Here is a 25,076-nt window from a genome sequence, read left to right as displayed (position 1 = left end):
AGACATTCCCCCAGATACTGGTGGTCACCCCTGATAAACTTATAGGTGGCCATCAGATCACCCCTGAGCATGCGCTTTTCCAGGCTGAAGAGTCCCATAGCTCTCAGCCTCTTGTCAAAAGATCTGTATTCCTGATCTCTGATCATGTGCATGGCTCTCCTCTGGACTCTCTCAAGCTTCTCCATGTCCTTTTTAAATTGTGGAGCCCAAAACTGGATGCAATACTCCAGCTGCGGCCTCACTAAGGCCGAGTACAACAGGAGAATGACGTCCTGGGATTTGCTTGAGAAGCATCTATGGAAGCAAGCCAGTGTTTTGCTCATTTTATTAGCAGCAGCATCACATTGAAGGCTCATGTTCATCTTGTGGTCAGTCATGACCCCCAAGTCCCTTTCATCTGTAGTGCTAGCCAGCGTAGCACTGCCAAGCCTATAAGCATGCTGCAGGTTTTTCCTCCCAAGGTGGAGAACCTTACATTTTTCAATGTTAAACACCATCAGGTTCTTGTCCTCCTATTTCCTGAGCCTGTCAAGGTCAGTCTGGATCACCCTCCTGTCCTCAGGTGTGGATGCTTTACCCCAGAGTTTGGTATCATCGGCAAACATGGCCAGTCCACTTCTGATACCAATGTCTACATCGTTAATGAATGTGTTGAACAAAATAGGTCCCAGGACAGAGCTTTGAGGGACCTCACTGGTCACAGGGCACCACAGTGATTGACTTCCATCAACCACCACCCTCTGGGTCCGACCACGGAGCCAATTTCCCAGCCAGCGGATCATGGTGGATCCAAGGCCGCAGTTAGCCAGCTTACCCAAGAGGTGATCATGGCATACCAGATCGAAGGCTTTTTTAAAGTCAAGATATACAACATCAATCTCTTCCCCCTTGTCCAGGTGATAGGTCACCTGGTCATAAAGGGAAATGAGATTGGTCAAGCAAGACCTACCCGCAACAAACCCGTGCTGGCTATCCCTCAGGATGTTGCCATCGGCCAGTCTGTTAAGAATGGCCTCTTTTATATTCTTTTCTAAGACTTTCCCTGCAATAGAGGTCAAGCTGATGAGCCTGTAGTTTGCCGGATCCACTTTTCCCCCTTTCTTGAAGATAGGCACCACATTGGCCTTCTTCCAATCTTCGGGCACTTCACAAGAGCTCCAGGAGTTCTCAAAGATCCATGCCAGGGGCTGGGCTATGATGCCTGCCAGCTCCTTAAGTACCCTGGGGTGCAAACTGTCAGACCAGCTGACTTGAAGGTGTCCAGCCTCTCAAGGTGTTCCTTTACAAGGTCTACACCGAACCTGGGTATAAATTCACCCTCACCCTGACCGTTCCGCATCGTGTTAAGCAGGGTGGTCCCTTTGAGCTAGTGAAAAACGGATGCAAAATACCCATTAAGCAGGTTGGCTTTTTCCTCGGTGTTGGTTGTCAGTTGTCCCATTTGGGGCAGGGGTCCCAGCTGGGGTCCAATGTTACCCTTGCTTTTCTTCCAACTCCCCACATATCTGAGTTCTCCAAGATCCATGTCATTGGCTGAGCTATGATGCTCGCCAGCTCCTTGAGTACCCTAGGGTGTAAACTGTCAGGGCCAGCTGACTTGAAGGTGTCCAGCCTCTCAAGGTGTTCCTTCATGAGGTCAGCATTGATGGAGGACAAGGAATCTCCCTCACCCGGGCCTCCCTGTCCTGTAATGGGCAGGGGCGTCCCATGGGACTGATGGGAGTTCTAATATTGCTTCAGTGGCTTTTGCTGTTTACTTCATGTAAGTCATTTAAGACCTTCTTTTCAGAACTAATGAACACCCAAAAATCCAGTTTTCGTCAGAAGAGTTGCAGGTGTTCAGAATCTCAGACAGATTCTTACCTCCTGAGTATGTTTTTTCCTCCTCTTAAATGGAGATAATAGCTTCCTCAAAGTGTTATGATGAAGAGTAATTAGTTATGGGCTATAAAGCACTCTGAAGAGAAAAAGAGCTAAGCAGTAGTATTGCAGAATTTTGATGTTTAATGAATTTCAGCAAAATTGCTCCTTGTATTTAGAAATACAAAATATGAAGTGTGAAAAAAAACTTTCCTCATTTGGTTACAGTACTTGGAAAAATCAGTATTGGTCAGTGTACCTCAAACAAATGCTTTATAAGCTTTTATATAATTGTAGAGACATTTGGAGAACAATTCAAAACACAAGCTTGTTTTTCTGACTCAGTATTTTTTATGGTACATTTGCTGTGAATGCCATGAATCTAAAGAAGGCAGCTTCTATCCTGAGCTTTTAACCCTCTGATGTCAGACCATAATCTAGAGACTCGTGTGCTTATTTCTAGTAAGGGCTTCCTCTATTTCAGTAATTGCCCAGAAATACCCCATCCCATTGCCAAAATACCGTGAATATTTGGACATGCCTTGGTATGATTTAAAAGATCAAAAGCAGCAGTACTGCAAATTTTTACAGTGGTTCTTGTTCACAAACCATAGTGGAGAATGAGCTCTACTGAAGAGTGTTGGAGATAAGTAGACAAGTAAGTTGATCAACCAGTTCCTTCCCATTAATTTATATGGCTGCCAGTGGCTGAGCTGTCAGAGACCCAGCTTCTCTTTCTCATTCTCTTATTTACTGAGTACTGTCAAAGCATTGAGGACATACAGGTGATTCCCTCAAGTAGCTTAACAACCTAACTAGACAAAAGAGAATCATGAGTTCTGTATCAACCTGTAAGGAATGATGGATAAGGAACACAAGTTGTAGGAGAAAGGAGTTTGAAGAAGGCATTAAAAAAAAGTCTTTGTCGCCAGAATGCTGGCTGCAGTTGCAAAGTCTTTGTAAATACATCTTTTAGTGGGTCTAATTTTACTAGTATGATTTTTTTTTTACATTGTTACCTAGCTAATGGTATGTGAAACATGGTAGCAGAAATCTGTCTCTTTAGACCCACAAACAAGAACAGAATATGATTAACAAGAAAACAAAGCAATGGCTTAAAAAAAAAGGCAGTACTGAGGGATTCATGCAGCTTGAACTGCTGGTTTACCACAAATCAACATGGGAGCAATGGAAGCTGGCACTAAAATTGACTGACATGCAGATCTGACCACCAGGACTAAAACTGAGAAAATTTAAGGTAAAAGCTATTTTATTTCGTACCTTAGGAACAAAAGCAAGAAATAAAGATATAATTAGGAATGGTGCCCAAATCACTTGAACAGCTGCTAAACATGTTTGCTGAACCCTGTGACTATAAACAGAATAGGATTATAGAGAGAATTTATTTTTTTAACTGACAACCAAGAAGCATAAAAGGCAATGGATGTATTCAAGAGGTGAGAACTCTGTCATGCACACATAATTTTATAGACTTTAAAAACAGGATCATTTTAGGAGGTATGTGATCCCAGTTTATAAGAGTGGTTGTTGGGAGATCTATTTAACCCTAGCATCAATATAGCAAATGCAGATGATCTGTTCAGGAAAAGGATCAAAACAATAACAGTAACCAGTATAAAACAAATATAGCCTCAAGATTGAGGAATGCAGAAAAAGCACAGAGACATACTGATCAATAATGCAGGCATCATGTATATTCTGTGGGAAGTGTATATCCTGTGGGGAGCTACAGAAAAAGCAGAAAGTGCCTAACCTGCAGGAAATAAAACTATTTTAAGTGCTGGTGTTGCCACTTACTCCAAGAAGAGAAAGACAGTGGCATGTGTAATGATTGATGTAGACTCTTCCAGTGAACAGGTGTATATCTCAGCATGATTTTGGCATGTCCAAAGACTATCAATATACATACACTGCAGAAGCTTACCAGCCATTCAGCTGCCATATTTGTAACTATCCTAGTAGATCAAAGATCAATTCAATTCCACCTGGATTGTGGAGCCAGCTGCAGTGACGATGACAACAGCAACAGTGAAAAGCAGAAATATTAGACTGGAGAAATGTGCTCAGGTGCTGGCAATGCGCCCTAAAACCATTATAAGGTCAGTGGGCAAATGCCAGCTGTCAGTAAGAAACCCACAAAACAAAAGATGTTATTGCCTGGAGTTCATAATATGTAACAATGGAGTATTGCCAGCTGCAGAGGAAAGAAAACAGTCACTCTGAACTCTGTCCAGTTTAACAAAACAGGGAATGGAGGGCAAGAGAGCAATCTGAAGTTAGAAATTCTCTGAAGTACAGACTATGAAACTACTCATGAAACCTCTGAAGACAGACATAGCAAAGAAGAGGCATCGTTGCACCTGGTAAAAAACAAATCACTACCCAGTTCCAGTGACTGAGGGCATATTACCTGATTTATCCACAGTGAAAAAGTGTTTACTGTTTTTGACATCTAATAACCTTTGCCTCACCTTTTCACAAGTACTTTTGGGAACAAATGCCAATAGGAATCGGCCATCTTTAGAGCAGTTCCAATTCCAACTGAACCAAATGGGAATTTTAGCTTGTGCCATCTTCCCCTGAATACACACAAAGGAACAAGAAGGGACAGTCCTCAGTAAACACAGTCAAGAGACTGATGGCAAAAAGAAAATAGTCAGTAAGGAAGTTTATCTAATAATACACTATGGTGTACTTGTCTAGGGACTAGATAGCATTTCAGCACAGAGACTGGTGAGTCAGACAACCAGGACTCTGGCCCAATGGAGGAAAATAGAGGAAGCCATAAATATGAAGCCACTATGCAAAGGTAAAGCATTCAGGGTCCAGCCACCAAATAGACACGCTAAGTAACTGCACAAGATAAGAACCCATGCTGCAATGGGACACAAGTCATATTGAAGTAGTCATGGATTCAGTCCAGTAATGAGATAGAACCACAGACAACTGAAGAATAGTGGGAGGTAGTCAGCACACACAGATACATGTAGGCACTGTTTCCCTTGACATTCTCATTACCAAGCTAAGGAAATACAGACTAGATGAAAGTATTGTAAGGCAGATACATAACTGGTTGGATCACCATGTTCAACAAGCTGCAACCAACGGCTCAGTGTATAGCTGGGAGAAAGTATCAAGTGGGGTTCCCCAGAGGTCTGTCCATAGTCCAGTATCGTTTAACAGTGGGACTGTAGAGCAAAAAGAAAGGAGCTGGCTAAGCAACTAGGGAGAAGAAGAAGCTGAACAGAATAATATAGCTGAATGGGTGCCCCGAAAAAGGGAATTTTGAATTAATGAAAAAATGCTTTCTTTTTTCTTTTTTTATGAATATAGCCAAAGTTCCTGAAAAACATGGGAGCTTCCAACTCTGAGGTCTCTTAGGCAACAGTAAGCTATTGCAAAGATATATTTCACCTACCCTAAGCAGTATAGCAAATACAAGCCCTGAAAAGAAATATCCAAAATTCATAAAATCATTTATTTGTCTCCTCTCTGAAACATATTTTAGAAAGTGAATCAAAACCTGATATACAGTCCAATTCACAAGACTTCTGAAGTACAGCAAGATGAGCCTCGTATTTCCAGAGAGATTTACCATTACAGTAAATCAGTCACTAGGCTACAGCGTCCACCATTTACATGTTTTTCTATGCTCTGACTTCCAATTGTGACCAAGTCATTGTGAATTTATATGTTGCCTTAGTGGGCCAATTCTCTTTTTGTTCATCTGCCAGACCACTTTACCTACCATATTTACTCAAATATAAGGGGACTCCCCCCAATAATTAGATTCTGTATATCAAAAATGTATATGTTTGTTATAATTTCCCAGGTATAGAATGTAATTATAGGAGGTTTGCCTTGAATTGGTCCCCTCCCCACTGCTACAGCAGGGAAAATAAGTTTGGAAGGTCAGGTATCCCCTTTCCTTGCTGTTTCCCCCTCAACTTTTTCCCCTGGAAGTCCCTTCTGCCTCTCCTTACTGTCAGATCGTGCTCTCCCTGAGCATATGGAAGTGAGGAACAAATTTACTAACCTTCCCATAAATAGAGTCCATGGGTATAAAAGTTCATATCAAAGCTTTTAAGCCACCAGACACCTGATTTTCTGGGTATATTGCTTTTAGTGGAATATGCTATTTTTTTCTGAGGTATTATCATGAGTGAATAAGGGCTTTCATGACAAACATAAAGGAAACAAGTCCAGACAAATATACATTTTGCAAATGTTTACCTACATTTAAAATAGTACATCATATAATTTGAGTTGTGACTCAATCCTGTTCTGCAGTAGGTTATGGGTGGTCTTGCCTAGTGATTAGACACCAAAACATGGTGCAGTCCACATCAGTTCCTGGGAGCTGGGGGTCCAGAGGGGTGTGGTGTCAGAGCTGGATATGGAAGCCCTAGCTGAAGTCAAGACAGGCTGGCATCAGAAGGTGAAGTTGAAGACAGTGCAAGCCAAGGGTTAAGCAGGGTCCGAAGCCAAAAGCCGGAGATGAAAGCTGGGCCTGGCTTTTCAGGATGTGCACGGATGGGGCAGGGAATTGACTGCCCCACTTGCCTCACTCAGCCCAGGAGGGACCAGGGCAGTGCTCTGGGCTTGCTACAGGTGGCACTTGTTCAGGGGATGATGTGCCCTGATTTCTTAATTGGGAGCAGCAGTGACATTTTAATTTAGCAAAGCAGAAGTCCAAACAAAACATGTAAGACTCAAGTCCAGCACACACTGAAAAGAACAGAATAGAAATGAGAAACCTGGGCTCAGTTGTCCAAAATGGAACTTGCAGAACACAAAAAAGCCACTATGCTAAATGTAACGGTGCAAATATGGCATCTTAATTTACTTGAGGAGAATAAGATCAAAATCCAGAAATTGGGGAACCACATTTTCTTGTTGGGAAACCAAATCTGAAGTCTTAACTGCCCATGGACAGAATGCTCAGAGTTATTCATCCTTCCCTGTTGTTAAGTTTTGCTGTATCCTTTGTTTTATTTTCTCTCCTGGTGCTATTATCAAAATAAGGTTACTGGCATATCGGTGGAAGTGTGCCATGAAAAATGATACTTTATCAATATCAGATCTGGCCCATGGAGCCATGTCATCTGGGCCACCAGGCTCATGTGTCCAGGGATTTGGCAACTAATGCAGTCACCACTCCTCTGCTACAAAATTTCCAAGCCCCACATGGCAAGATTGGGTCCTAGCTGGGCTGCCCCAGTGCAGCAGGATCAGCACAGGGGCCAAAGGTTGGTCACTACTGCATAAGTGTATACTGTTTATACATCTTTTCAGGTGTAAGTGACATGCACCATCAGTTTTAATTCAGAAAACAGTGTGCCTTAAGGATCAAAAGTTTGGGAAAAACTGCTCTAGGCACAGCTGTGCTAGTAGATGTCCAATGAAACACAATTAGGGTTCATGTCATCCAGAAGAGCCTTTGAAACCCATTTCTATTTTGTGGTCATATTTATTTTCCAGTACATGAATGTTAACAAAGCTGATTGGGGAATGAAAAACATATACTCGTTTTATAGCCCAGAGAGGGGATTTCCTGCAAAAGCTGCATTTGTAATATTTTGCAGGCTGTCTGCATTAAACCTTTCATTGCCAAGCACCTGTGCCCTAAGGCATTGGTCCAACCAACTTCAACATAATTTGGCCAGATAGGCGCACTTTATTTGCATGAAGTCAGAATGCTAAGGATATAATTCCTAGTAAAGAATTATTAAAATATTTTTATCGCCATGAACATGTAGTTAAAAGGATTTGTCATGGGTAGTCTAGCCTTCTATTCAATTAACTTTAAAAAATAAAGGAAAAAACAAAAATCTCCATTCCTTCTGCATCTCTTGAATCTGACAGGTTCAGTAATGAAATTTGCAGAGCTTTTTTTGGTTATCAGTAGTAATGCCTCAGAAAATCCAAAACTAGTCCCAGTTACCTTGCTACATTTTATTTTATGTATAAAAAAGTACCCATGCTACACCCCAACTGCTGCATTCATCAATGCAGAGTAACACCACATTAATTGGTAGAACACAAAAACTGCCATTGCTTTTTGCTTAAGATGGGCATATAATAATTTATATTAATGAATACTACATCAAAATAAGCCAGTGCTTATCTAACATGGAGAGCAGTTCTGGTGCCAGTGAAGAACTGTCTTATTATGTCAGATGCCTTCTTACCTTTTATTGCAAAGTTCTGTTAAATTATAGCACCTGTGAAGTTTGGTTCTCCCTCTATAGTAATGTCCAATGTTAAGTAGCATTTCATCAAAGCAGTTTTTTTTCTGATGATATCTTACCTCAATATATCATCAAAGTGACAACTAATATATTATACAATCGAATAAAAGATCCCCTGAGCAAGGTACAGTGGTGAAAAATAATGCTAATATGTTATTGTCATTATGTTATCATCACTCAGATGATGATTTCATTTGATGCATCATCAGGGAAAGATAATCTGATCATGTATTACTCAAAAGATTATGACATCCATGAAACACAGGGTAAATCCATATGATTTATTGAGCAAAAAGATACTTTGTTTCCAGGACTCACATATGGCTTGGATTAAAATGACTCAAGACACTAAAGGGAAATATTTAAAAAGATGGGTCCATGAGGGGGAAATAGCAAGAAATGTTATAAAAAGAGGTTTAAAAGATTGGACCACTGTGTGGGGCTCGCTTGCACATGAGGAGGTGTACAGTGTTGGTAAGGAATTATAGACTTTCCTCATGGCGCATGGCAGGATTCAGTGATTGAGGTTGGAGCTAAAGCAATAGGCCTTAAAGTAAGAGGTCTCCTGGCAGTAGAGGGAGCTTGAGCACTGTAGTGTATTTTCGCCATGTGATATTAGGCTCAGGGCTCTTGAAGTGAGTTTGATACCTCTAAGCTACCAATATGCTTACAATTCTTGTTGAGCCATGTTCATGTTATATTTAATTAATACCTTGATATAAGCTTTCCATTAGTTGCTAATAGGAGCCAGGAAGGCATTTTCCCCCTTGATGCTTAACCTGCCATCTGGTGGGTTTTTATTTTCCCCACCATCTTCTGAAGTATTGGAGATTGGCTAAATGTGAGCAGAGAACACTGCTGTTCAGAGTTCTGGCCAGTATGGCTTGCTTATTCACTCGGTGTTGAACTGATAATCAGGTTTAGGATCAGGAAGGAATTGCCCCCCATGTCCGATTGACCTGGACCATTGGAGCTTTTTTGCTTCCTTCTGTCGCCTAGTTTATTTCTAAATTAATCTCAGCGTATTTTACATAAGAAATTCCCTGCCACTGCAGGGGCCCATAGCATCAGCAGTGTCCTTGGTCTCTCTTCCTGTGGCACATAAGAGTTTTTAAGGTTTTTGGTTATTTGGTCATTAGGTTTATCATACGGTATTTTGGGGGTTTCCTGAGTTATTACATCCAGCAGTTGGAAATCAGCATGGATGTTCTTATTAACCCTTAAGGACATAACGTCTCTTACATGGTAGCCTGTAGTTGCAGGGGACTGGATTCAATGGCCCAGATCTCTCTTCAATCCTCTGTTCTTGTGGTGTAAAATATCATACCCCGATTAACTCTAGTGGAGCTACCACAATGTGCATCAAATGAGGACCTGGCTCTATAAAGCAGTTTTAGGGAAGGATGGTAATGAAATACAAACTAAACATCATGCCATGCCCCAAATTCAGTTTTTGACAGAGATTTAGTTCTACACAGTTATCTGCAGCAAGACTTAACCACATTTCAATGCCAAACTATTCATCATCAAACAGATGGTTATCCTATTATTCAACAATTTGCATGTGGATGTACTGCAGTGATCTATGGGATGACACCAGTATGTCATTGAACTAAATAGAAACATCAGAGAAACTTTTATGTTCAACAGCATCTAATTTATTTAGACTGCAAACTACTCTCTCATATACGTCTTCTTGTAGTTTCTTAGTAATTTGTTTGCTTTCATTTATGCATTGAAATGTTAAAATAGCACTGACAGTAGCTGAGTTTAAAGACAGTCTATCATCACTGCTGCCACAGGAAAATACTCTACCCAATAGAACAAGGGAAAATACTATATATGAGCAGGTGTTTCCTACAGAGGGAGTTATACCTTGGGTTGATTTTGCAACATGAGATTTAAATTATCAGAATTCCCAGCAATCTGGAAGTGTTGATTTTTTTGAAGTGAACTTACTGCTGATGCCTGATAGATGTTTCTAGAGACTAACATCACCCCTCTCTGGAGAAGGTAGAGTGCTCAGTGACATGTTTTTAAAGAGAAAAGTCAGTCTCTTTGCCCATTCTGCCCTTTTTCTTTTGCTGACACTTCCAACAATGATGCTAATTTGTGCCTGCAGTTGGTCACTTGTGTAATATAGATAACTGAACCAGGACCAAGAAAACTATCATGATCCACTAAACATCCATTGATGTTTATATTGTTCATTCATCAATAAGGCCAGCAGCAATATCTTTTATGAAAAAAAATTGAAAATTCTTCAGAAAGCTATTTTTGGCTGTTTTAACACAAATAATGCTCTTTATTCTCTCTTTAAGATGAATTTGGTTTGACCATATTCTTATTTTATCTCTATGTGAACTGATTGTAACTTGAAGAACTGGCCAACTTTTAGGATAAATTAAAACTAATCTGAACCTTCACCAAAATTTAAACTGAACATTTTATTCATCAGTTATTTCCATATTAATATTCCTGAGAGCTTCTTGATTCCAGCTGGAACTAAAACCAAAGCAATTAAAAACTTAGAGACTCTGAGATTGGTTCCATAATAATTTTGATCATTACCAGCTGGGTACAGCACAGGAACTGTCATAAGAAAAGGCTCTCCTTGGTGATGTTTCTGGCCCATTTCTAGAACCAAAACCTGGAGAAGCCCCAGATAATCAAAGTATAGTGTACTCCACAGTAAGTTTTATGTCATTTCTGAACCAGAGTTCCTGGCTTCTGCAGCATTCTGGTACACAGCAGGCTGAAAATTCAGTGGCTGGCTCAAATAAATTAAAACATGAGGTGAGTGAAGGAATTAATACTAGTTAGAGTTTGCAGGCTATGTACACACATTCAGATGATCCAGAAGAATTCTCCCTGGTTTGTTTTCCTGGTAGAAAAAAAACTTACCCAGAGATGCCTGAACAGACATTCAAATGCTAAGACCCTGAAGAGCAGTGAGCTTGCAGGGCTGATACTGCACAGCCAGGGGGTCCCTGTGTTCACATCTGGAGCACACTTCTTCAGCAGGGCAGCAAATGGCATGGTCACAGAATCATGGAGTATAAACTACCCTCACATAAACATTCAAATCAAACCTCAGAGCAAACCCATTTCACTTTATTCCATTGACTTAAACATAGAAACATGTGCATCAAGGTGCCAAGGCTTTGGGTTTAAAGTTCTAAGGACTCTGTAGAAGTTTTGTGAAACTGATTGCTGTAATGTGAGCTGTACTGACACAGGCAGCCTGAAATTGAATCTTCTTGAAGACAGATATACCTTTGCCAGAAATATTAGTTTCAAGAAAATACCATTTTGCCTTGCATTATTGTCATGTAGCATCATAGCTTCCAAACTAGATTTGGTAGAGAAGTGTGGTTCTGAAACTTCATTTCTAAGAAGAAAATAATTTTTCCATTGCTTAAATTAAAGCCTCTGATTTTTGTAAAATTCACTTGAACAAGCTTAATTATAGAAAGGTTCTTACCCTGAGCTAAAATCTACAAGTTTTGCAGTTTGCTTCTACTATAGCAAGCTTAGTGATTTTGCACAACAACATCTACCTGTGCACTTTTACTGTGGAACTAACATGTATACTCTACTGCTCCATCTACATGTGTGCCTATATTAGGATGCAGTAAATTAATTAACTCTACTGTAGGATAGTACTGTCTGGGACAAGTACTATCCTACAGCGGAGTAGTTACATTTGCCAAAATGCACATGTAGATAGTGACAAGGCCCGGCTGGGGCAAGACAGTGCTACTGTGCAGGGGCTGCCTCCCAGCTAGCCCTGCACTGTAGCACCCTTGTGCCCAGCCAGTCCCTCTGCAGCACATTGAACTGGGGGGTAGTAGATCCAGGCTAGTAGGCTGGCCTCCCGGATCATCTGCCAGCTGGGACTGTTCCACCCTGGCTAATTGTACTGCAGTCCTGGGCACATGGGAAAAATAAACTCCCGTGCAAACTGCACCGGAGTTTATTGCTACGTGTTAATTGCACGTGTAGATGCACCCAATGAGTATGTTCATGTGTATGTCAGCGTGTGTGTATCCATGTGGAGAAAAAGATCTGAAAAAACAAATTTGTAATTTAAATCTTTCTCTCCACCTCCCTCAAAAAAAGTGCATTAGGTTTTTAATTCTAGAATACTAGAGACTCTCCCAAGTTTTCAACGGAGGTTCCCAATTCTCAAATATGTGCTATTTGTCCATTTTATAATCAAAGATTTTTTTTTAAATGGATGTAAAATAAATTCAGAATCTTGTTAGTAGTATATAGTACCATAGTTAATGGAGACTGATACTTGATGTCCCATTAGACATACACACAAGTTGGGAACATGATCAACTAGTCAGCTTCTGTAGTCATTTTTGCCATTTTATAAAGTTCTTTAAATTGTACTATCAAGAAAATATGATTGTAGAACAGATTTAAGTGTTTGGAAATATTCATGACCTTTTCACTTACATGGATCTTAAGGGAAAAAATTATGTATTTTTATCAGACTTTTTATCATCTTTCAACTAAAGTGAAGTTCACTGTATCTGAAAAGGGAAGGGATTTTTCTTGAATGTTAAAATTATTTGATACAAAGAAAATACTGAGAATTTTTATTACCTATAGAAACATCTTCTGTGATAATATATGACTTTTGAAATTGAGAAGAATATTTATTTTAGTTTGATTTATGCTTCCATATTATAGTGCATTCTTAAGTAAAACATGGAAAAAATAAAAGAAATTGATAAAAAGTAAAATTTGTTTTCTATAAATGCTCAATTAAAAATATTGATGGAGTACAGCAAAGCAGAAGGGCAAATCAGATGGCATATTTTGAAGAAGTCTACTACTGCCCCCAGCTATCCAAGTTCTAAACATAGAAAACTTTGGTCTTCAGGGTTATCACTCTTGGTTCTATTCAGTTAACAGCAAATGCAAGTTAGTGATGTTAATGTAGGGAAGAATCCCAGCTGTGTCTTTCTAAAGTTATGGCAAGTGCTCCCTCTCACTATACTTTCCACAGTGCATCTGAAAAATAGGGCTTCAACATTCAGAATGCCATCTGGGATCACTGCTTAGGCAGCACTCTTCCTTTCCTGCACTAGCAGGGGATCCTGACTCTTTAAGGGCTCTTGTACACATGCAGGTAAAGGTGCAATGAGATCTAATGTGCAATCCACACAATTGCGCCTCCTGCTATGCCACACATAGAGGCAAGAGGCGTGATTGTGGAATCATGCATTAGATCCCATCGTGCTTTATTGCTGGTACAGGGGGAGCCTAGGTTCACAATCCCAGGCTCACCCGACACCAATTACTGCAGCTGCGAGCCCCACAGCAGACAGGGCTTACACTGAGGGCAATATTTTCCCTGCTTCCCCCTCTGCAAGGCCCCCAGCTGACAAGGCTCACAGTGGCGGCAGCGTTTTCCCTGCTGGAAGCCCCACGGCTAATGAGGCTCACAGTGGAGACAGCACCAGGAACATTGCTGCCACTGAGTTGATGCGGTTTCCAGCCACAGTGGAGCGCCTGGCCACACGTTCAATTAATGGCATAATATAAACAAGCCACAAAGTTATTACACATTTTTTGTGGAATAATTTTGTAGCTTGTTGCTTGCTTTATCATTCCATTAATTGGTTGAATGTGTAGCCAGGTCACAACCAAATAATGCTTAAATGTACCGTGAATCCTGATGTCTTAAAACAAAGCCCTGGAAACTGAAAGAGCTTTCCCCCTCACCCATATCCTCAGCTCTGGATGACAACATGCTCCAGAAACAAGACCTTTTTTTTTTTTTTTTTTTTTTGTAATTCCTTCAGAGCAGGATTTGCAAAATCCTTCAGATTCACTATAAGGTAAAAACTTAGTGTGCTGCCTATCCCTTTCTGAAAATCTTGTCCATTTCTTACAGGACCCAATCTTTCTATGGTGCGATTTGGAAAATATTTTTATATTCTACTTTTTACAGGTGGAGACTAACATCACACAGGGAAATTGGGGTAGAGCTGAGACCAGAACCCAGTTGTCATGAATATTAATTCAGTGCTTCCACCAAAACATCTTGGCTTCTTTCCCCTTCTGATACTTGGAGCTTCAAGGGTGTTTTGTTGAGGTGTGAGCACATCTCCAGTCTCTCTCTCTCTCTCTCTCTCTGACATTTATGTGGCACCCATGACAGTAATATCCAAATGCTAACTCTTTCAATTGACAAATATCTTTCCTTCTCTCACATGCACATGCGCATGCACACAAATGTATTGTTGCTGTTGTTATGGTTATTTTTATTATTGTTGTTGGCATTGTTATTATGATTATGTTTACTAGAATATTATTTTATATCAATAAGAAGTTACTTGTAATTTTTTTACAAAGAAATGGGGTGGCCAACTTAAAAGAAAATAAGGTATCTAACTTTAGCATTTTTAAGCCAGCAGGATGTTTTGAAGTAAAGTGGTACTTTCCCTAAATTAAATAAAATTCCAATCTTTTTTAAAATGAGGGGTTTTTTGTTCATTTTTGTTCTCATGAAAGTGAACGATTGATAGTACTGGCTGGAGCTAGACACAGTGTGAGGAGACTCTAGGGAGACTTTCTAGAACAGCTTTGCAATCCTAACATGTACTTTCCCTGATATTTCAGTTATCTCTACAAAAGAATGTCAATAATACTGAATAGTTCTAAATTATGACTCAGGGATGCTGACAAATGTCCACTAGGGATTAATTGGAGATGACCAAAATTATTTCTTATATGAAAAATTTGGATAGATTTGTAAGTTAAAATAGAAACACTGCTCTGATAAAAGTGGGCGAGATTTTTATACAGAATGATGAATTACATTCAGTATTTTAAATTTAATTTCCTTCACTGAGGTTTTTCTCTTCTTTCATTCTCAGAGCTTTTCTTTCTATTTCTCTCATGTGGACTGAGAGAAAAAGACTGAGATTGAATAACTGTCATGAACAATTACTGCACTGTGTAGTAACGTTATGAAAAAGAACTTGTAGTGCCTACAGTTCAGCATCTTTTCCAAAAGGCTGTTCTAAATGTCCATGGACCAGGAGCTGCTAGATATCTATTCCAACCCTCCAAAGATAGGGACACTCTAGTCCTTAACGGAAAGCATTCTGGGGGGAGGAATGGGGATGAGAGAGAAGAGATTTTTTTTTCAAGCCGATGTGGAATATTGGAAAGTTTTGCTTGTCATTGACAGGCAAGGTTGTCTCCAGCACTATCTATTTAAGAACATCCTGGATATATGTCGCTATATTTTTCCTTGTTACCTAAGTGTACACAGAGGACAGTGTGGGCAAGGGGAGATCTTCAAGCTAGAAATACTACAGCCTATTAAGTGGTTGGGACTTCAAGATGGTCTACCAGCTCAAGGAGACCAGAGAGCCTCTATGGTAGAAATGGCCTCAGAAATGAGCCTCTGTAGCAGGACCTCACAACAATATTAACTCTAAGTATCTAGTGGATTTTGAGGTATCAAGATAGGCATCATGAAACTTGCTTTCTGTCTAAGGCTTTCATGGGTATCACTCTTTGGAGAGGTCAACAAGGAACTCTAAAGATTCAGAGCAACTAGTGCACTTGCTGCCTTCTTCTCCGTGTCTGATCTCATCTTGTCAAGTAACATGTAATTTTGAGCATGTAGGCCAGGGGTGGACAAAATGGGGAATCCAGCCAGTGGGCAGACTCCACTTCCCAGCAACCCCTGCCCACCTTGCAGCAGCCAGTTTCCATGGAGACCCCAGTCTCCATAGACCCTAGCAGTGCTGGCAGGGCATGTGGCTGGGCAGGGAGCTGCTCCTTGGCTGCGATCTGGGATCTTGAGGAGTTGACAACGCAGGTCGGAGCTGGGGTACAGCTGCAATCTGCTACCCACCCCAGGTAGGGGCATACAGGCAGTGGATCGTGACTCTGCCCAGACTGTGGACCACATTGTCACTGCTACAAAATCCCAGCCCCGGCCCTGGCCCTGGAGCAGCTCCCCACCAAGCCATGCATCCTGCCAGCACCATGTGGGCCAGTGTCCATGAAAACCCTGGCCCTGTGCTGTCAGGGGCCTGCCACTTATGGGATCTCCATGGAAACTGGCTAAAGTGAGGTAGGCAGGGGCTGCTGGGAAGTGGAGTCCACCACAGGCCTGATCCAGCCTGCGGTCTGAACTTTGCCCACCCCTGATGTAGGCCATAGCCTGATCTGCAGCACTGCAGCATAACGTGCTGCAGATAGCTTAGTATTTCATTGGTCTTCTAGACCTTCAGCTTCTGTTTAAATATTCAATTAAATTAATAATTAACAATGCTCATTAAAAAAGTCCAATATGGAAAATCAAGAAATTAAATGACAAGATGGGGAAAAGGCACAGCTACCTTTGTGCCATGTGGCTTGCTTGACAGTATCTATAGCACAGCATCACTTGGCCTGTAAAGCCTTTTCCATATGACAAATTTAAAAAAAAACTGCACCAAGACAGAAGGTGCTTTGAGGGGGAGATGTCCATTTTAGGTGTCTAAATTAAGACACAACCATAGAATTGTAAAAAATTAGGGTTGGAAGGGACCTCAGGAGGTCACCCCTCTGCTAAAAGCTGGACTATCCCCAACTAGATCATCCCAGCCAAAGCTTTGACTAACTGGGCTTTAAAAACTTCCAAGAATAGAGATTCCACAACCGCTCTGGGTAACCTGTTCCAGTGCTTTACTCCCATCTTTTAGTGAGAAAGTTTTCCCTAATATCTAACCTAAACTTCCCTTGCTGAAACTTGAGATCACTGCTCCTTGTTCTGTCATCTGCCACCACTAAGAGCAGTCCATTTCCATCCTCTTTCAAACCACCCTTGAGGTAGTTGAAGGCTTACATTAAATCCCCCTGAGTCTTCTTTTCTCCAGACTAAATAACCCAGTTCCCTCAGCCTTTCCTCAGAAGTCATGTGCCCCAGCCCCCTCACCAGTTTTGTTGTCCTCCGCTGGACTTTCTCCAATTTGTCCACATCCTTTCTGTAGTGGGGGGCCCAAAACTGAACACAGTACTCCAGATGTAACCTCACCAGTGCAGAATAGAGGGGAAGAATCACTTCCCTCACTCTGCTGACAACGCTCCTACTAACGCAGCCCAGTATGCCATTAGTCTTCTTCACAGCAAGGGCACACTGGTACACATAATCATTGTATAATTTGTAGTTCTAATTCTGTCTTCAGATTATATGGCACATTGTGCTATTGTCAGCTCTGTGGGGTAGAGAGGGTATGTGTGTTGAAATCCCATTTCAACAGCTGACCTCCTGAAACAGCAGTGTGCACTGAGTGATATGAAGCTTGTATTCTCATTATAACAGGAATCTTGACAGCACACAGTGAAAGTTTGGCACTAATTTACAATCAAGAAAAAATCAGGGGATTGTCACTATTCAGGAGGCAGCAGGTAAAAAGCAAGCTAAATTATAAGCTTGTGAATAATGCTGTTGGTGCTTTTTTACTACAGGAAACAGTACCATATCACTGAGCTCATTATAAATTTAAAAGATGGAGCCAAAATGTAGCGTGGCTACTAGCAAAAAGTGCTTGCTTGCATAAAGATTTTCTAATTTAGAAAATGGTAATAGCTTTGACTAATCTCTTGGAATAGGTTAAGTTAGATAAATTCTAAATTATTTTTATTTGAAGGTAGGGTAATCTGTGTGCAGTATTGTATTAGATCTTTTTTCTGTTAAGCTAAAACTGAAAAGAAGTCCCCATTAGCAATGGTGATGTTTATTAGTGTCATCCAAAACAGTATAATTTTCGCTATCCTAACTCTTCTATTATGCATAAGCAGCTATTACTACATTTTAGTTATATCTATCTTTACTGTTGGTCATATTGAAAGCATAGCTTTTAGGTGGCTTCTCCCCCTCCTCCCCCCCTCCAAAAAAACCCCCACCCCAACAACAACAACTTTTTGCATAAAAACATATTCTGCAAACACAATTAAGCCTTGAAATCTCCATTTTTATGTATATAATACCTTTATATATAAAATGAGTCCCCTGTGTAAATTTAAGAGGTTTTTCATTTAATTTGTCACTGGGGTAGTACAAGGGATTCTTTTGCATTACAATACCAAGCACATTATTTGCGAGGGGACATGAACTTCCATGAATTTTGTTTAGACTGTTCCTCGTTCTCATTTCACACTCAATGAGCCATTACTGGTTCAGTCTGAGAGGGACCAGTCAGTAAAACTGTATGATGAAGCTAGTTCTCATAATCTGATCAGATTCTCTAAAAATCAGTTACATGAAGAATCAAATTTAGTTACAAAAGCCATTCAAAGTGACAATATTCAGAGTATGTTTTGGGACATGTGCCCATATTGATGAACAGATCAAAATGTAATGAAGAAATGTGTTATATTCATTCAACTTAAACAAATCATTCTGTTGATAGTTTCATATGAAATAATATAAGTAACAGATATGCTATATCTAATTGTCAGATCATAGGCTGGCTTGATAGTACACTCTCGGCACGACTTCATAAGTATTTCTGACTGAACCAGTCATGTGTTCAGCCATGACTGCCTAATCCAGCCATTTTCCTCCTAATCCTGACTCTGAATTGTACCCAAGTGCAGGCCCCCAGATCACTTCCCTCTAAGTGAATAACCAGAATAATAGGTATTTCTGGTTTGCCCCACAATGACTGTAGAGGATGCATGAACTAATCCCTCAGCATGCCCTTTCTGCCAACAGTGAAGGCAGATAGACTCAGCTATGAATCATTTGCCAGCGTGACCTCTCTTGTGGGTCCTCAGTACAGTTGAATGCCTACAGATCCAGATATTGACCTTGTCTTTAATGTCCCCTGCGAGCTAGGCAGATAAAGTTAGCTCAGCTCTTTGTCTGCTCCAGTAACTGATCAATGGGATGAAAATGGGTTCTGTTATATTCTGATTTCTGGAGCCCAGATTTCTGGTAGCACTCTAGGAGTTGAATATTCCCTTGCTGCAGATGTTTTGAAAGAATGGATGCCAGAGTTTACCAGACTGAGAGTCAAGCAGGGTAAGCCTGGCTCCCACATTCAAGTAGCTAATGGACCTTTGATAGCTCTTACTGGATCTACCCAATAATTCTCTGAGCATTTTCTTAGCTCTGCCACAGCCTCTTTTCCAATTTAATCAGATTGTTAATCCATTAGTCCCAAGGACACTTTTATTTGCTTAAACATACATCTGTCAGTTCCAGAGCATACCTGAAGCTTTCCCTTGCCACCTGTAGGCACCAACTCAGTAATGATGAAAAAATGGAAAGAGGTCATGGTAAATGATGTCTAGAACACAACTTTTTATATCCACAACTTCACAAACTTCCAGTCATACAAATCAAATCTGTATAGCCATAAGGTATCCGCTCTCCTTCTTGCAGCCCTTGCCTCTACTTCATCTGTCCAAAAACTTCCTTAACCAGAATCCTCTATAAGGGGCAGCCAATCTTGCCAGCCTGCAACAAGATGACAAACCAGTAGTGTGATCTGACATGCTATGAATGAAGCTAATCCATGATGAACCCGATCACTGCCTATCAGCCTCTAAATTTCAGGGCTGTATTAAATATGCTGGAGACCTTCCTTACCTATTCATTCTATGAAGATGACAAAACTGTCCTCGAAAATCTGAAATGGAGCAATGACATTTCCTGTAAATGCTAAAACCTTGTTCTATACCTCCACAAACACTAAAGCATCACTTAAGGATCTCAGCTACCAAACAGCCCTAGCTCCCAGAACCTGCTTCCTGAGATTCGGAGGAGGTAACAGTAATTCCATAATCTATACCAGGCATGTGTACTGCATGGAAAAGTACAGCATGTTAAATAAAAGGCACTGAAATATAAATGCATTTACCAGCTGCATCACCTGTCCCAGCATTGCTGGCTGTTGATTAATAATGTAAATGACTTGCATTGTCATAGCAAAAACAAACCCATTTATATCTAAATACTGTACGTCACTCCAATATTAGAAAACAACCCCTCAGAACAAATACCTCTTGATGTAGTCTGTGCTGTCCACCCTTCAGGTCACTTCTGTGCCCCCCAGTTCCCCTTGTAATAGGCTCTATAATGGATTCCCCCTTAGGCAGTTCACAATACCTGAAGCTCTGAGCCTAGCATCCAGTTGGACTGTCAGACTGTAATCCCATTAAACTGTTCATAAACTGTTTCCTGTCCTACCAATCTTCCTTCACATAATTGGCTATCCTGACAAAATGATGAGACTTCTTACCCTCAGAGGTGACAGCTGCCAGACAGGTACAAAAAGCCTTATATAGGGCTACCACCCTCTATGCAAAGTTTCATGCTTTGTGATAACCTCTGCCTGTTTTAGCATAGTTTTCCTGGAACCCTGATCAAATCCCTTACATTATGTAGCTTTTATTCAGGTAGGCATGGGATACCCTGCATTGTATCTCATTCAGTTCCCAAATGTGTTAACTTCTTTAATGGACCTTCTGTGTGGGGGGCTCTCCCTTGTCTCAAAAGAGAATACCCCACTTTCTGATAACTCAGTTATCTCTAACCTCCAGTTTCAGCTGAGCATGTTGTGGAGTGAAAGATGGGAGGAATAGAGCCAGAGATTTGGGGGTGAAACAGTCCTGTTTTCACTGAGAAAGTCCTGTTTTAAACATCTTTTCTGGGTGTCACACTGAAAGAAGACAAAAATATGAATTTGACCAAATAAACAGGATGCCCAGGACAGGAATGTCTAAGGGAAAACAAGAGATAAGGTCATCCTAGGTTTCTGTGTGGTATGAAGTCAGGGATCTGAAAAGCACTGATCCTATGAAGTGGTTGGAGAAAACCCTTTGCTCAGCCCTTGCAAGGACCAGAAGAAAATTACTTCTAGCCTCCCACGTTGTCTCAAATCCCGCTGAACAGGGCAAGGATGAGACAAAGCCATAGTTCTGGCTTCTCTCCACTTGCCTGCAATGAAGGCATATAATCCCTTCCCAGAAGAGATTCTGTTGCAGCATAGGTACGTGCCCAATATAGCTATAAATAGAGCAAATTAAGGATGGTATTTTCAAAAAGCAATTTATCTTTGGGCTAACTCTGCTTCTCTAAAAGCAAATTGGAATTTTGCCTTTGATTTCAGTGGAGATAGTCAAGCCAAATCTGAACAGGCAAAGGCTTTTTAGAAAACAGGAAATAAATACAGACGATTTATATTTATACTTATATCTTTTGTATCCCATGAAGGACATATTGACCACAGTCATTTATAAACCATAAAGATATTAACTTTCTGTCCTTGCTGGCCCTAATGGCTCCAGTTAATAAAGGTATGTGCTAAGATAACATTAAAGTACAGTACCCAAATCGATATTTTTTTTTCCTTGCAACACTTTCTGATGTAGCTATGGCATTTCAAATTCACATCACCTTGATGAGATATGGAAAAAAAATTCACCTATTTCAAAGTGAGTTAAGGACACAAATTTGCCTCTATTTTTTAACTACTTGACTTTTTCAACTCGTATAGTTATGTTCCAGTTTATTTCTTCTTTTCTCTCTGCCAGGAATGTAATAGTTGTACCAAACGGATTCGTTATCTGTCCACTGAAAAAATATATTCTTAGTTTTCGCAGCTCAGCTGACTGTCTCATTCTACCATCTAGTGGCACTATGATCTCACTGCTCTGAATCAGTAAGCTGAATTATTTTAAGAGAAAAAAGCTAGAATAAGCAGCAAAAACAACACATCCTTTTCTGTGGAAGACGGCAGCAGGAAAAAAATCGTTTTACTTTTACACAGCCAAAAGAATTTCTCTGATACAAACTTTGGAGGTAAAATATAACTGATTATATTGTGGAAAGGCATTAATACCATACAGAAAGCCTCTTCAAAAGAGGTAACTCAACTATGTTCACTGAATTCTTACAAATGCCTTTTTTACAGTAGAACTTGGATTTTAACTTGAAAGCTGCAGAACAAAACTATCCAATTCCCTGAGGAAAAGTCTATTCTAGATGCATTTGATTTGCACAGTATCTAGGGATTTAAAGGAAGAGATTAAAAGAAAAAGAAATTATCACAGAGAAAGGAGAATGTAAAGGAAATCATTTTCTTTCTATTTAATACATTTTATAAAGTGCCTTTTGTCTTCTATGTCTACAGTGAACACTGCTTTCCTGTTTCAGTGGGGGCTTCGGTTTAAAATGTCAGCTTATTAGGACTTTCATGTTGGGGACATTTTCAAATCAAAAGACATGTCCTGATTGATCAATTGATTAATTAAGTGAATCTGAAAGAATATGAATGAATTCTAATTACTAAAAATGATTTTTGCTCTTTGAAGTCCAACGTTTTTTCAAACAGGGATGTTTTGGTGAATAAGTGCAAAAAAAAAAAAAAACAAGCTGAATTTCTGTCAGGATGTGAATAAACCATATTTCTTCCTTTCCATTTACAGTAAATTGCCAAGGCAAATTTGTAATTGTCAGTCTGTTTCACAGACAGCAGAAGGTTGAATCTACAGCTTTTTATGCACTTAAAGTTCTTTATTCTAGTCATACTGAGGAATTTCCAACTTGTTTTCCAGGGTGGAAAAATCCCCATACGGTGGACAGCACCTGAAGCAATAGCTTATAGGAAATTCTCTTCAGCAAGTGATGCATGGAGCTATGGTATTGTCATGTGGGAAGTGATGTCCTATGGAGAGAGACCATATTGGGAGATGTCTAATCAGGATGTAAGTATGGGATTAATCTACAATGCTGTTGAAAGTGACTGCTGTGCCTCTCCAATTCTTTGTTTTCTTACTAACTTTCTAGACCAGATTCTCAGCTTCCCCAAATCATCATAGAAAAATAGAGCAGGAAGGAACATCAAGAGGTCCTCAAGAGTAGACACATTTGTTTCATAGACTTGCAGGCAGCAGTCCTGTTAATATAACCTAGTATGCCATTGGCTTTTTGTGCAACAAAAGTATACTGTTGACTCCTATTGGCTTATGGTCTATTATATCCCCCAGGTCCTTTTCTGTAGTAATGCAGACTAGCTAGTTGTCCCCTAATCTGTATTTTTGGGTATGGTTGTTCCATCCTAAGTGCAAGACTTCATACTTGTCCCTACTGAATTTCATTCAATTAACTTTTAACCAAGCTCTCATTTATCAAGATGAATCCTACTCCTGTCCTCCAGAGGGTCTAAATTCCACCCAGTATATGCAAATATACTAAGCCTACACTCAATCCTATCATCCAAATCATTAATGAAAATAATAAGCAGTACTTCATTCCCAGGACAGATGCCTGGGGACTCCAATTCAATATCTCCTCCCAATTAGACATTGAGCAATCGATAATTATTCTTTGATCATGATGATCCAATTAGTTATGCATCCACATTACAGTACTTTCATCCAAACTGTAGTTCCTTAGTTTACTGATGATATTATCATGAGAGATGGCATCAAATGCCTTGCTGAAATTGAGATGATCACATCTGTTCCTCTCCACCCATTACCTTGTTATAAAAAGAAATCAGGTTGGTCAAGGATGGTATGCTCTTGATAACTCCATGTTGGCTGTTCCTGGTCATTTTGGTATCCTCTCAGTGCTTGATGACATGCTCCATAATTTTTCCAGGCACTAAGGTCAGATTGAGGTGTCATAATTCCCTGGATCCTTCTCCTTTCCATTCTTAAAGATAGGCACCATGTTTGCCTTTTTCTCCCTGACCAGGAATTCATCCAACTCCAGGAGTTCCCAAAGAGAATTTCAGTGGACTTCTTTGAGGTTATATTAATTTGTACCAATTGGGAACCTTCCTCTGCTGTAACTAAAAAAGTGTAACTACCTCCCAAAGGATTATAGACACATCACACACAGTCCTGATAAGTTTCTTAGATTCTTGGATTGAATATATGTGGCTCCCATCCAAGTCAATGGGAAGCTTTTGCCTGAATCTGATGGTACAGTATGATGCAGCTCTCAGCGAAACAATATATCAATTCCTCCATAAATAACGGTGTTATATCAATGATAAATTCAGACCATTATCTCCACTGTACCCTGATGGTGCCCTTCAGTGGATGTAGTTTAGCCATTGAATCCTGAAATATTTAAGGGATACCACTTTTGAACTTGCCATGACAAAGTATATGTTATATTGCTTTTTAATATTTAAGGTACAATGTTTTTCTTTCCTAACAACCTAGAAATTTACATTTTATGCAGGATAGTAAACTGATAAAGCAAGTATAGTTTCTTCTGTCATTTGTTTGCAAAAGTTGCAGCTATTACATGTTGTTCCTGAGCAAAGCAAACATTATCTTCCAATGAAACTAAAAGAGTATGCTATAAAATGCAGCCCTGAGGGAGACACTTTTTCCACCACAGCTTATTTTTTTCCGCCACAACTTAAGTCCACAAGTACTGCAATTAAGGCTGGCTGTCAAAGGCATGCCATTCTGAAGTATGCCAAATCCTCAGGAAGGAAGGAGTCTTCCTCTCATGGTGCCAGATGCCACCCATCCCATTTTCCCATACCTCATGTATCTGCTTAGTATAGCTATTCCTCTATGTGCCATCTGTGAAGAGTTCACGAGACTTCTTCCAGGTGCCCATATTTGCATCTTTGCAAAGATATTCAATCCTTCCTGTATGATTAACAACTATAGTAGTTCAAGGCTGATTAGTCATTTGAGAGTAGGAATTTGACAGAGGTGTTTTCATTAGGGAAGTCAGCTTTACAGAATGTTCTAGTAGCAGAAAAAAATCAGTCATGGCAACATTGCTGTGTTAATCATCATTATGCTACATCAAAACTTCATCACATTGTGTGATGCAGCTCAGCGTGTCAAAATGTAACTGCTGCTGCAAATCATCTACCTTCCCAGTGTAATATTATGATGTGGTGAACTTTGATTAATCAAACTGTAACCCTTCTGCCA

The 25,076-nt window shown here is 40.1% G+C and overlaps 1 protein-coding gene across 1 annotated transcript in view; it reads left to right on the top strand.

Moving 5' to 3' along the window:
- EPHA6 (EPH receptor A6) overlaps nucleotides 1-25,076 on the top strand; it is a 549,557-nt gene that overhangs the window by 500,874 nt on the left and 23,607 nt on the right. Inside the window, exon 14 of the mRNA XM_025198213.1 lies at nucleotides 22,722-22,871. Coding sequence (XP_025053998.1) covers nucleotides 22,722-22,871 — 150 coding nt within the window. The remainder of the gene's footprint in view (nucleotides 1-22,721; nucleotides 22,872-25,076) is intronic.

This window comes from Alligator sinensis, unplaced genomic scaffold, assembly GCF_000455745.1.
Source record: "Alligator sinensis unplaced genomic scaffold, ASM45574v1 scaffold19_1, whole genome shotgun sequence".
Taxonomy (NCBI): Eukaryota; Metazoa; Chordata; order Crocodylia; family Alligatoridae; genus Alligator; species Alligator sinensis.
Note: the sequence above shows the minus strand (reverse complement) of the source record. Positions and strands in the feature narration are given on the sequence as shown.